This window comes from Buteo buteo, chromosome 22 (genome assembly GCF_964188355.1).
Source record: "Buteo buteo chromosome 22, bButBut1.hap1.1, whole genome shotgun sequence".
NCBI classification, from domain to species: domain Eukaryota; kingdom Metazoa; phylum Chordata; class Aves; order Accipitriformes; family Accipitridae; genus Buteo; species Buteo buteo.
The window spans coordinates 25531099-25544734 of NC_134192.1; the positions used below are offsets into that span (position 1 = coordinate 25531099).

The window sequence follows — 13636 nt, forward strand, 5'->3', positions numbered from 1 at the left end:
GCGCATTTCCCTGCATAGTTGCTCTAAGCCAGGTCTCTATTAATAATTTTTTTTCATTTAAACCAAAACAAAATCCTCTAAAATTTATCAGAAAAGACAGCACAATCCACTGGTCCCTTTGGGAGCATGTGGCTGCACAGCAGAGGCAGGGTGCTACACAAGACAGAGGGAGATGAGTTCTGCAAAGGCACAGAGACCTTGCGTACCTGCTACCTCTAGGCCTGGGCATGTAAACCTGCACCCCCCCTTTTCCATGAGCCCAGGCAATAATGCAATTCTGAGAGTCCATCTTGCTGGAGACCAAGATGCTCCCCGCATTTTGGCACCCAATCCTACATCCAGTAAGTTAGCAGAAGCGTTCCACTTTATTCCAGGCCATCAAAATACATGTAGCAAATTAGTCGTAGATTTCCTAGGCATAGCAGACCAGGAAACTTGCAAGCTGTGCCACCATCCAGCATTCTCTAAGTGTAGTTGAGGAATATGTAAGTGCCTTAATAATAATGCCCCACCTCTAAACCTCCCAAATCCTGGCCACAGTCCCCATGGGGACATAAGACATAAAGACAAAAAGGTCCTGGAGCTCCTGGCTTCTGCTGAACAATAATGCCAAACTACTGCTTTTAATCCCAGGAAACTCAAGGCCCAAGTATAAATTGCCCAAAACACAAATTCTGACTTAGTTCTTGTGAGAACACCCTGCTTTCCTGTCAGTCCCTGGCAGGAGACACCCAGCAATGGGTCACCATGCCACCTGGGGCTGTGATTCACCCCACGCTCCCACAGCAGCTTGCAGATGTGCTGTCAGTGCTCCCATCCGTGCAGTGTCACAGAGGGGAAAGCTGCACAGCGGCAGACAAGTCAAGATAAGGAAAAAGAGAAACGCTCTTTGCCTTCCTGCAAAGAAGGAAGGTGCAACTGTTTTAGCTTTATCTTCCTTGTAAATACCTGTTTAGTTCATCTTCTGTCATGTGGTGGAGTCTCTGGACAAGCACTCCTGGGAAGTCCAAGGAAGACAATTACAAAACATTCAAATAAGGGCCCCTTTCCTCAACAGGAGAGTACCCCATCCTCACAGTCATTGCCTTTGTCACTGATTTACACCTGCTGAGAATGTGATCTGTGATGCCTTAGGGTACTGCTTGATGTCATTTTCCTGTCACTTACTATATCCAACTGCTATCAAAATTCCTTTCTCAAAACTCTCAAGTGGGATGGGCCCCTCCCTGAGATGCAGAGGTGTATTTGGAAGTCACCAAGCAGTCCTGAAAAAGTTCCACAGCACCCAGCTTGCTCATAACAAGAAATACCAAATACACAGACAGTTGGCTTTCTGCCCCAGAAAGGCCACACTGTCTTTTAATGTATAGCCCTCAGACACAAATAGGTTTCCCTTCTCCCTCTGCCCCTTTTCAGATCAAAAGGAGATATTTAGTCCAAGTTGGCCTGACACATACTGAAAGCCCTACTTGGTGCCCCACCAGACACAGTCACTCAGGAAGACATGTTATGTGGTTGCCATCTGGGAAGTGAGGAGCCTTCATGACCTGCTCCCATTATAGACTAAGGCCAGACAAGTCCAGCTCATTTGCCTTGAAGAGACAATGACTGATGCACTTCAGCCTCTTCTCATTTCTGCTTGGCATGTACAATTTGTTCCCTTACCCTGCAGGCTGACAGAAACAGTGATGGAAGTGCCTGGGGCAGCTGTAGTTCATTTCAACCATCTCAATCCCATTTCTGACATCCCAACAGAGTCAGGAAAGCCAGTCTCTCAAGACATATTTCCCCCCATCCTTTGCAGGTAGCTCCTTTGTGCAGAGTCCTCTCTGCTGTCCCATAGCACCTTCAAGGGACAGAGCCTTGCCAAAGAGCAGCTATTCTGGCTACCTGCGTATCACAGCAAACAGCTTGCCCTGGAAACTTTTTCTTCAAAGGTCGCCCATGCTCTGAAGAGGAATGCTACAGTCAACCCACCCTTTCAAGACAGCAGCTATTCCCTCCCTCGCCATCCCACCAGCATATGGCATTGCACCTCTGTGTAGAGAACTGACATCTTTCAGCAGCAACCTGTGGTCCAGCTTCAAACTCACAAACAGGAGGGGGCTGAAGAGCGGGACTGCAAAGCTCCGGATCATCTCTGCTTTGCAAAGGGATAGTGGCAGCATCGGGAGCGGGGAGAGACATGAAGTGGTGCTGAAGGTGGTGGCTTTACTGCTTTCATTTAATCCCTTTTTATTCTCTTTGCTTTATTATAGCAACCTGGGGCAAGTCGGAGGAGAAGAGGTTTGGGAGACACAGGCACACCCTGGAAGAGGTTCCTGAGGTTTAACAAAGGGCTACCCTGTAGAAGGTTTGGCCTTGCACTAGCTTATGTGAAATGCCAATCGAGAGCCTCTGAAGCCCCAGTACACCACCACAGGCACGGTCCCAAAACAGGGCTGGGACCCCGCAAAAACCCACCCTACTGCATCCACCTCCTACAGCGAGTGGTTCTGGCCCACACCAGAAAACTCCCCCAGTAGACGGCTGCCTGCTCTTTTCCCCGGATAGTTTTGTACGGGTGTTTGCGTGATGGACCGGAGAGGAAGCCAAAGCCTGTAGTGGGGAGTTACAGGGCGTCACTCTTCACCTGTGCCCGAGAGCCCCCCGCGGACACGGGACCACCCTGAGAGCGGCAGGGCTCGGGCCAGCAGTACCCCTCCCCGAAAGGAAGGTGTGGAGGGAGGCAGCACCGAGGTCGCCGAAGACGGACAGCAGCTCCCAGCTCCCCGGGACAGAGCCGGCCGCGGGCAGAGACGAGGAGAGGAGGGAGGGAGACGCGACGAAGCCGCGTCCTCCTCCCGCCGCTGCACCGCGAGCTCCACCTCGCGTCCCCGCGAAGCCCCCGGCCCCCAGCAGCGCCCGGGGGCGGCGGCTGATGCCGGCGGCTGCCGCTCCGAGAGCTCGGAGGTGACGGGCTCGTCCTGCTGAACTGTGCCGGGCGGGTCCTGGCTGGCGAACCCGACACAAACCGCAGGTCAAAGCCAGCGGGGAACGGGGGAAACGAGCTCCAGGAGGAGGCGGAGGTGCGAGGTGGTGCCGGGCAAAACCATTCAAAATGCCTGCAGAGATCCTGGCCTCGGAAAGATCCTTTCCGCTCACTTTGCACCAGGATGCTTAAACTTGGAGTTTGCAGCTCTTATTTCAAATCTAAAGGAGGACGCGTACGTCTGAAAGTGTTTACCCTCCTCTGCCCCCAGCTACAGCATTCAGTCTAACGAGACACATTATCTCTCTCCGTACAAAATTTGTTTTTCACCCATCTAATCAGGTAGTATTGTCACAGGCTGAAACACCTCAACTTGTGGAATTTTACTTAATTTATTGCCGATTAGCATAACCTTTTAATTACCGATTCAGTAACTGGAGGAGGGGGGGAATACGACAAACAATTAAACAAACAGGGACACACCAGTACCTCCCAATCCCTTCAGTGAGGGAAGAGGTGGCACAGGAGGTCAGGGTATGTGCATAACAGTTCCTTCCTGCCAGTCCTGGCTTCTTATTCACTTCCAGTGCTCCTGGTTTCTTAATTACTACATCTGCTCAAGTGTTGATCCTCCAGGGGCCACAAGTCCCCCAGGGGTGTCCCTGCCCTGGCATGGGTCATCCATGGGCTGCAGTCCCTCAGGGTTGTTCCTGCTCCAGCATGGCTCATCTATGAACTACTTCCCTTCAGAGATATGCCTCCTCTGGGACAGAGCACCTCCTTCCATGACAGGGTCACTGAACTGTCCCCCTTCCACCTGCCTCCTCCACTCCCTCCTCCCATGTCACCTCCCATGTCTCCCTTTGTGCATGTTCCTTGTCTCTCCTACTCCTAGTGGCTATCACTCCTTCTTAAATGTATTTGAGCACAAGTGCCACATGCTCCTCTGACTGATTTAACTTTTGGTGTGCAAAGGGGTTTTTACACTGGTTTCAGAGCCAGCTGGAAGGGGCTGTGACAGTCATAGAACAGTTCCTGGCCTCCCACACAGGGCAGTCCCATCCCATCCCTCCCACCCCCCCACCAAAACTCTGCAATTTATGCCAAATAAAACTGTGAATGCTCTAATATAAGAAAAGCATTTTTTAAATGTATATGTCTTTTATGGGGTTGATACCTTGCCTAAGAACAGTAACTTGTTGCTTTAAATTGGTTGCTAAACATAGCCTGGGTTTTAACTAAACCCATAGGAAAGGTTTCTGTGCAGAATTCTGTTTGTAAAACTCAGTTACAGATCATGGATTCTCCATGACATTTAGATGGCAAGTTTGACATATTCACTCAAACACGAGGGGAAAATCCAGTCAAGTAAACTGGGGCAACAGGATATTATACCTAAATTTCCATCAAACTCATTCTATTCCAGCCAGGCTCATGTTACCAGAAAAGTGCATCTCACAGGTCTAAAAGCCTGTTTATTAGAATTTTATTTGACATATGTGGTAGTACAGCAATGGGAAAATTTAGTATTTGGAGAAAGTAGCAGATTATGGCACGTAACAATTCAGTGACATGTAACATCTCAAATTCATAGCAAATGGTTCCCTCTTATAGGAAATGTCAGCATTCAAATGGTTATCAGTATGTTCTTGCTAACCAAACTCAGGTAGCCTATGTCATCAAGCCAATCAGGACACTGTCTTGTATTTGGAACAGCTCTCTTCTTAAGCTTCCCAAATTGGGAAAAGTCTGCTCTACGGTTAAAGAGCCAAGCCTTGCAAAAATCCCAGCAGTTACTTAGAATAGCAGAATTCCTTAAATTTCAAAAGGAGAGGGTGAGTTACAAACAGCACAGATGTGTACCGTCACCTACCCAGGGAAATAAAGCCATACGCTTTGGTCCAGCTGCGTTCAGCAGAGCACTTAAGCACTTAAACTTAAAACATGTACCAAAGACCCTAGCATTAAGCTTTGTTTAAACAAGAGATATGCCAAACAGGCATTTATACCGAATCAGACCTCTACGGTCAAGCCACCCACGTAAAGCAATAGTGTTAACCAAAAGCAAAGTACCCTGCCACACCTAAAATGAGGACACAAGTTGTGCAGGAGTCATCTCCAGTTACTGTTTGCTTTGCTTTCCAACCTCCAGCTGCCTCCTGATGTCTGATACATCCATGGGGACCCGCACCGTCAGACCATCCATCGACTTCTTAATGCACACCTGGCAGCCAAGGCGAGATCTGAGAAGGAAACATTAAGTGAGGCTCATCTGTTCCCACAGTAAAGGAAGAAATTCCCCACCCACATTGGGATGCCTGGTCCAGGCTGGGTTTTCACTAAAGTTCCTATTAAAGGTCTCCTGTGCCCCAAGAGAAAGCAGCTCTAGAGGTACAACTGTAGTACAGAATAAGTCCTATCCTCTTGGAAACAGATGCCAGGTGCTGAGAATCTGCCTCAGGGGCTCGAGAATCTACTGCGATCAGCAGGGAGGCTTACGTCTCAGTGAGTCCATACGCCAAGTCCAGCATGTCCAGCTCTTCATCTGAGATGGCATCCAGCTTTTGGAAGGTATCCTTCTCAAAGATGAGGTGACAGGTGGAGCAGGCTAACGTCCCTTCACATGCACCTGGTGGAGAAACACAGGGGAGACAGCAAATCAGAAAAAACAAGGGGGTGAAAGAGATCATCTTCCAGAACGACGTGAGGAAATGTCCTTTAACAGATCTGGAGCATGTCAAAAGAGATGCCAGAAAACACAGCAGATGGATGCAGATTTCAGCCTGCCTCTTCTCTGGGAGGATCATAGTCAGTTTTCAAATTTGTACGTCAGCTCTAACCAGCCAAACACATCAACACAGGCCACTGGAATCCCAGCAGTGATGGTGTGGAGTCACACTGCCATCTGAGTGTGGTAACCAGCCCAGCAAGCAGCTGTTGGGGAAGAGAAGCTTGCTTCATGGTCTCACCAGAACACAGTGGCATGTCTACAGCTGCACTATTCCCAGGTACCCACTAGTCACAGCACAGACACATAAATCCTAAGAGCACATACCCTTGTGCAACACCTACCAAATCCATCAATGGCCAAGTTTTGATTGACTACCACTTCCAGCAAACTCTCCCCTTCTTTAGCTGTGGCCGTAAGTCGCTCTCCATCCCGATTTATAAAATGCACCGTCACCTGGTCAGCAGAGCTGTAAGAAAAGTTTGCAAAAATCAGAGGAGCCCACCATTTCCTGCACACCCACTGTTGAGGTCTTTTGGCTGAGGACTAGAGACATGGGACTTGGAGGGAAATGTGCATGCAAACACCTTTCTAGGATTACACCATGCATGTCAGAAAAGATTCAGATTATCAGTTCTCAGTGGCAGGCAAATCTGAGTTGACCCAAAATATTTCCCACTTTATGGAACATCCTTCAGAATAAACGCTTAGCTGCACATGAACAAGTGGAGATGCTCTGCATCCGCTGCCTCTCCTTGGGCTGGCTGGCAGACAGAGTGCTTGTAGGCAGGTAAAGAATTTGCAGGTCCCAGGCTTGGGATATTAATCCTCGATGGAGTGATATAACAACAACAAAAGTGCTCAGGATCAGACACTAATCATGCAATAAGGGCTGTTGTCATCCGCATTTTGTTTCCCCTTCCCTTCCCAAGGCAATTACTTGATGACTGTTCTCTTTCTGCTGCTTGTTCTTTCACAAAGTGCCCACTCCTTCCCTGAACTCAATCACAGGGAGCCTTGTGATGAGACATGCTCAGCTCCAGCGTACAGAGCAACCCTGCTGAGTAATGTCCTCTGAGCTGATGTGATCCTTGCTCAGGAGAAATTGCTAGTTATTTTGACAGCCTGCAAGATTTATTCTGGTAGAGAGTTAAGAACAAGGCTATCAGCATCTCTTAGTGCTGACTTGTGGAAACCGCATCTACAAACAAGAAGGAAACAGCATCTACTTCATCTCCTCCAGACCAGGCTCTCCCTACCAGCACGGAGAAGGCTGCCACCCTGACAGCAGTGTCAGGGATTTCTCACCAAGACAGTATATTCTGAGACCATCTATTATATTTGCCAGGGGAAGCACATGAGCAAACAGTGTTTTTTCTTATTGTACATACCCAAATGGTCACTTAGAAGCAGGAGGTCGCAGTTACCCAAAGGTCCCACCTCCTGTGCTGAAACAAGGCAGCACCCTGGAGGCAGTAGGTATTTTGCGCAGTACCTCTCCATGTGGCACTGCCCAACTGCCCATCATCTCAAAGTCCAGGACATTCTCCAGTGGCAGAAGCTGGGTCCACCCGCTTCTCCTCCGTCAGGCCAACAGCGCACACTGCTCTCCCAGATCTCTGGAAAGACCCACCTCTGTCTCCCACAGCTCTGATAAACTCCCGAGCACTAGCAATGTCAGCGCTGCCCTGTGGCCTTGCTGCTCTCAGTTCTGGCATAGGATGAAAGAACCACAGCCTTGAAGATAGAGTGAGTTTCGCAGTGAGAACTGGCCAAGCTCACAATCCCCTGATTTTTCCTCACTTACACAAGACTGAGTGAAGCAGCATCCAGCGTCTTCCAACAAAAGTGCTGTTTGTTATACAGTTTGGTAACACCTCTCCTGGAAGCCCTGGGGCTGGTGAAACAAACAGCAAGTATGGCTCAGAGCTCTGAGAATTTCTAATATTATCTCCTGACTTCTTGCAATGTATTTGCAATATACCCTGAATACAAACTGTCACAGCCCCAGAGTCACACATTACAGCAAACCCACCAGCCCAGGAGCGCTGCAGTGCCTACACTCCTCTATGCCAGGCATCCTCTTGGAAAGTCACAGAGACTGGGAGGAAGAACTGGGTAAATGGTAGTTGTCCCTGGGATAGCAACACCAGCTGCTGAAAGGACTTGGACTTGCCCTGTCTGCTCATCCCTCTCTGCTCTGTGGCAGATGAAAGTGAACAGTGTGGAGATCTCTGCTGATTTCCTTTTAATGTTAAGCACAGAAATATACAAGGATCAAGTTTAGACAATTTCCCTTGCTCTTTTTTAACTCACAAGAGGCAGAGGTGGAGTACAGGGGATGTATCCAGCTGAATAGGAGATAGGAAAGAGTCCCTGTAGAAATGTGGTGGAAAAGGGGGAAGAAACGTTCTCCTCTTTCAGGTTTGCAGCTCTTGTTCATTCTGCTTCACATGAATCATAATCATCATCTAGATCTAACCCCATTTACCTGCTGACAAGTCATTGCAGTACATCTCTTAAGTAAGGATGCTGTTCCTTCAATTGTCATATGGACTTCATCAGCAAGACTTCAGGTGCAGAAAATTCCAAACAATTACCGCTTTCAAAAGCCAACCCCCACATCCCATCAAAATTTGGAAGTGGAGAAAGAGATGAAACTATTTTTTGCCTTCTCTGCTCTTTTGTTTTTAGTTGCATCTTGATTCAGCCAGCAGGAGCAGAACAGAGGGGCCACTGTACCTTCATCTGAGGAGGCCAGCTTCCTGTTTTTCAGAAAGCTTCAGCAGAAAACAATGCCTGGCTCATTAGTCTACAACAGGGTCCCCTGGTTATGAAAACAGCTGTGAAGTTAGCACCGAGACCATGCGGCAGAGGGAAGAGTTTCCCACGTGCAGAATGGAAAGACCATGTTGCAGTCATGCACAGCCGAGCAGGGCCACCCTATTTCCCAAAGCAAACAGCCAAAGAACATCTTTAAGACATTTTAGTCTCCTTCATAGAGACACCCACAGACATTTCTTTGTAAATAAGCATTTAAAGACTAGTTCTCAAATGTCAAAAGAAAACAAAACACCCCTCTCCATATTTTGATGGATTAGACCCATTTAGTCCATTTTTATGGCAAATAGGCAGGTTTCCTGGCAATGTTGGTTTTACAGTTATGGGTGAAATAATTCGTAACACAATAGAAATGGTAAAGTCATCGGACTTCACTTAATGCTGCAACTCAATGCATTCTTCAACAGGATAATGAGAGCTGGCTGCCTGCAAGCAGACACTGCTGGATCCAACAATCCCTAAAGCTGCACAGATGATTATTGACAGAAAACTTCATTCATGTTGTCTTTGAGGCACTTAGAGCTTCAGCTGACATCATTCCCAGGAGGATCCCCGCACCAGGCTCCCGCCAATACTAGGAGGATTTGTTCCCTGTGGCTCCTCCTGGACACAGCCCTGCTTTGACTGTTGCTGCCAGTTAAATGAGCCCTGAGACAGCTGAGTTGCAGCAAGAGCCTGCACACAGGGTATCCAGTTAGATATAAGGAAGTACAGATGGTATTGCCACAGACCCCCTGCATGACTTCAGACAAACCTGGGTGCAGCAGTTCACCCTTCTCAAGAGCAGGGATGATGCCAAGTGCTCCTGACCATGACATAGAGAGCATCTGTAAGCAGCTTCTCTCTCTTCACTGGCTGTAGGGGAAATTTAAGTTGTTTGTGTAGGTGCCTCTGCTGAGGGCATAAACCCAGCCTGATTACTCGCTGTTTTCACTGTTCAGTTCAGTCATCTTTTGAAACTATGAAAAAAATCCTTTCATGTTTTATTAAGAAAATAATTTTGAACCAGGATTTTAAAACCAACTCAAAATTGATCAGGCTAATTTTGCTTCATTTAGGCTGAACTATCTTACAATGGCATTACTGTCACAGGACACACCGTCAGAGCTTTAGAAAGATCTTATCAGGACATGACAAACTCAGCACAGCAAGTTCAACACATGCCAACTGATTATTCTCTTTCAAACAAAATCTCCCTGTCAGTGTTTTTCCTTAAAAGATACTTTCCAAGGCCATACAAAACAGCAAGATGCCTACAAGTACTGCCAGAGATAACTTCATAAGCAACAAACCAATTAGAAAGAAAACCCATTGATAACAAGTCTTCATAAACCCCACTAAGCAGGGTTATCAGTATAACTTTTCTCTAAGGTCAGATAGCAAAATGGCTTATCGTGTTTTCTGTGATGTTGGTTGGGTCTTTTTCTCAATGTCTAGCAGATTACAGTCTGACCCAGATCATACTGGTCTAGGAGATCTACAAATTCCCTTTATTTTGCTCAGAGAAATGCAATCTCCTTCTGAATTATCCCTAAAGAACAGACAGAGCAAAGACTGGCAGTGAGTCTGCAGTAGTTCCTGCTGTAGAAATACAGAGGAGTAATCTGTGCCAGGCAGCATCTCTTCTGTCAGCCCCATCCTTTCAGCACATGGGGACGGCCGGCTCCTGTGCCTTTACGATTCCATCTTTGAAGGATGTCCACCCTTCCTGCACTTCTTTGCCCTTCAGGACTGCCTCCCAAAGGGCTCTGTCAACCAGGCCCCTCAACAGGCCAAAGCCTGCCCTTTCAGGTGACCAGCTAGGAGTCCTCCACCCTGGCAGGGACCAAATGCATTTAGCGGCATTTCTAAACACAAGCTTCTGACCAATTCCCACCAGAGTTCAACTCACAAACTCAGCCACCACGACAACTGTGCATCCTGTCCTGAGCAAGCGCTCTCAGCAAATCCCAGCACAAGTCACTGGCTCAGGAGCCCGGCAGGGCACCGGTGCCGTGGGCTCGTACAGCCCCTCGCATCTACAGCCACCATCGCAGCCCTTGAGCCAACCTCCCCGTCTCCCTAAGAAGGGCACACCAGCAAGGCACGAGAGCTTGCAGCGTGGCTTCACATAACCTAAAGAGAGCATTTTGCTCCCTGGAGCTGCAGACATCATCAGCTCCCTACTCTGGCTTTACAGCGGCAGCGACAAGAAACTTAAGAGAACTTGCAATTCCCGGAGCAACCCAGTGGTCATCCCAGCTTCTGCACAGCAGGAATACAGCAGGCTTGTGGCCCAGCTGTCCAACACACCTTGCTCACCATCCCCATTCCTCAAAGGCTGCTGACTGAGCCCCAGTGGTCAATGGACTCTTGTGCCACGTCATCATCTATGTGCTCGGTATCCGGGCCACGAGCTGTGGCCCCCACAGCTCCAGAACCAGGGAGCAGCATCTCTCACAGCCTGGCTCCCCGCACCACCTTCCTCCTGTCAGCATCTGCTTAGCCCGCACTTCCTCACCCACCACCTCCTGCGGGCCATGTTCTGCACTGGCCTCTCTCTTCTTCCTTCTGTGGGAGAAGAGGTAAGCGCATGTCCCTCTTGAAAAGTCCCTTCTGGACACAGCGAGGTAGGGTTCAGCATTTTACTCACCTCGATTCCCCAGGGGCATCCTGGAGCTTGTGCGTGGAGCTGAAGCCTCTTTCTGACCCGTGCTTAGCTGGTGGGTGATGCTGCTCAGACACCCCACAGAGATAAATAAAGCGAATTTTGCTTACACTCAGTCCACTGAGCAAGGGTCGCATGAGCCCCGAGAAGCCTTGAGCTATCATGGTGCTTAAGTTCCTGCTCTGCCTCTCCTGAGCTGTTGTTTGTTGCAAGGCCAGCTAGATTAAGGGTTACAAGTACAGCTGAGAGGGCGGAAAAAAAGAGAAAGGAGAAAAAAAAAAAAAAAGAAAAAAACTAGGACAGCCTCCCTGGGGGTGGAGGGAGGGAGGAGGGAAGGATGGACAGATGCTTGGATCTTGCTGCAGTCCAGCCCATTAGGGCACGGGCATGAGAATTGGGTGAAGCATGGTAACATGAGCATTACCTCCACGTACCAGTCCCCAAGCAATGCTCGCCTTATTTTGCCTTACGGACTTCCCTTTTAGGCACCAGACCTAAATCCATTTTCAGGAGTAATATTCATTGCAATGTCTAATCATACAAGGGGTCGCAAGCTGAGGGCTGGAAGAGTAGACTGGCAGGAGCACTGACAGCTGCTGCCTCAGGAAGAGAGGGGCATGCCAGTTCTTACAACAATGAGGTGAGAGTAAGATCACTTACAGATTCTGCTCTTGATGTGGATGTCATCCAGTCACATCATTGCCTTCCCTGATACTGCAGGCTCCCAGCTCTAAAATTCACTTACTTCGCAGGATGGTGGTGAGAAAGAGCCACACTTTGCTCATTTGCTAAATTCTCTTCCAAAAAGGCACAGATAAGCATCATTCATTTCACACTGATACTCCACACTAGCGAGACTTCTACAGAAGAAAACTCTTTAATTTATTCCCAGAAACACTGTCACTAGTTTAGTCTACACTCCTTTCCAGGGTAAACCAATTTGCCCCTGAGGACCAAAATGCAACAGCAGATACAGTTTCAGTTCCTGTTTTTTGTGGAGTTTGAGAACAACTCTCATCTCAGGAGTCTGTCTCTAATACCAAATTAACAGTTCACCATTTGCTAGGATGTTTGCTTTATGCAGTAACATATTAGTAGCTGGTATAAGCAAAAACCTTTGAAACTGGACTCTAATCAATCCATAGAAGGGAGAGAAACTACAGCATAAGAGCGAGAACTGGCTGGAAAATGTTCCCCTCAACACACATACACACAGTGGATTCATAGTATGAAGATAACTGGAAAGTTTTGACTTCTCAAATGAAAATTTTCCACCCAAAGCTTTCAGGTTGGAATGAGATGCTTAAGCTTTCTGAGAAAAGCATCGAAGACATTAAGGAGTGCAAGTATTTTCCATAAAGGGGGAGTGGAATCATATTCTTCAGTCTAATAAAGTTTTAAAGACAAGTGTCCAAGCATTCAAACACACCACTGAGATAGCTTCAGTGGAGAGAAGCTCATGGGCAATACATAAAGGATTAAAAAAGAAAAAAACCTCTTTTTTTTTTCTTAGGGGGGAATTCCCTTTCTAAAATCACATGTCTACTTCCCTCTGTTCACTTTGCATCTGGTAGAGCAGCACAGAGGAATATTTCATTCCTCCTTACTCCTATTTGCCAAGTGCAGGCTGGGCATTACTGCTCCGATGACAGGACACATGGAAGAGAAACATGCGGTGCTCTGCTATGGAGGGATGTGATCTGAGATAACTTGGAGTCATATTTGCAGGGCATCACTGATCAAAGTCTCCTTGCTCCTTTTGCTGAAGGTGGGTGACACTTCCCAGCTCAATATGTGATGGGCTTGGCAACCAGCAATCACAGCCTTGCAGCACCCTCATGCCAGCCCATGCTCGTCCCACAGATGCTTTTTTTTTTTTTTTTTCCTGCTGCAGAATTTGCCCCTCAGGTTTTGTTCAGGCCAATAGCTCTGTGAGCACAGGGAGGGTGGCACGAATCATTGAAGCAGGCATGCCACATAGCAGGCATGGGTGTACATCAGACTGCCCAGCCATGTCCAGGATCACTGGGACTTCTCTGTAATTCCACCCCTCAGCCCCAGTTAACGTAAATATTCCTCATTTCAAATCATTTGTAGAATAACCTTTGAAGGCTTCTCTCCCCACCCTTGCTTGCTTCTATCACAGAGGAGGGCTGGCAGTGAGGCAAGTGGTTTGTTCTAGCTGAACACAGCTCTGGCCAGTGTCCCTGCTCTGTGGCCCCTCACTCTCAGGTCAACTTTTCTACGTGGTTTGCTGTCTCCTGCAAGCTGCCCTGAATACTTTGGCCTTCAAACCCTAGTTCTTGGGCTGCAGCTCACCCCTGAATTTAAAAATTGCTCTGTGCAGCCTCTGCAGCTCAGAGACTCTGCCCAGTCCTGCCTTTGCTTTTCAGGCACTACAGAGGCACAGCAGGCAGCCCAGTTCTGTGTCTCAGTCATTTCCGTAGAA

General features: G+C 48.1%; 1 protein-coding gene across 1 annotated transcript; it reads right to left on the reverse strand.

Annotated features, from left to right (window-relative positions):
• Positions 1 to 4431: 4431 nt before the first annotated feature.
• Positions 4432 to 12192, reverse strand: LOC142043043 (adrenodoxin-like). The gene is made up of 4 exons (XM_075053714.1): positions 11173 to 12192; positions 6044 to 6168; positions 5471 to 5600; positions 4432 to 5214 (listed from the first exon to the last, which is right to left on the reverse strand). Exons 1-4 carry the CDS (start codon positions 11349 to 11351, stop codon positions 5094 to 5096), a joined length of 555 nt encoding a protein of 184 aa, XP_074909815.1. The 5' UTR covers positions 11352 to 12192; the 3' UTR covers positions 4432 to 5093.
• Between the last annotated feature and the right edge of the window lie 1444 nt (positions 12193 to 13636).

Bases quoted from the DNA above. Each gene is read 5' to 3' on its own strand.
- LOC142043043 (XM_075053714.1), bottom strand. From the start codon at position 11,351: ATGATAGCTCAAGGCTTCTCGGGGCTCATGCGACCCTTGCTCAGTGGA. The intron at 6,169-11,172 runs GTGAGTAAAATG...CTTTTCTTACAG, and splicing joins GATGCCCCTGGGGAATCGAG to CTCTGCTGACCAGGTGACGG. The intron at 5,215-5,470 runs GTAAGCCTCCCT...TTTCCTTCTCAG, and splicing joins GCGTATGGACTCACTGAGAC to ATCTCGCCTTGGCTGCCAGG.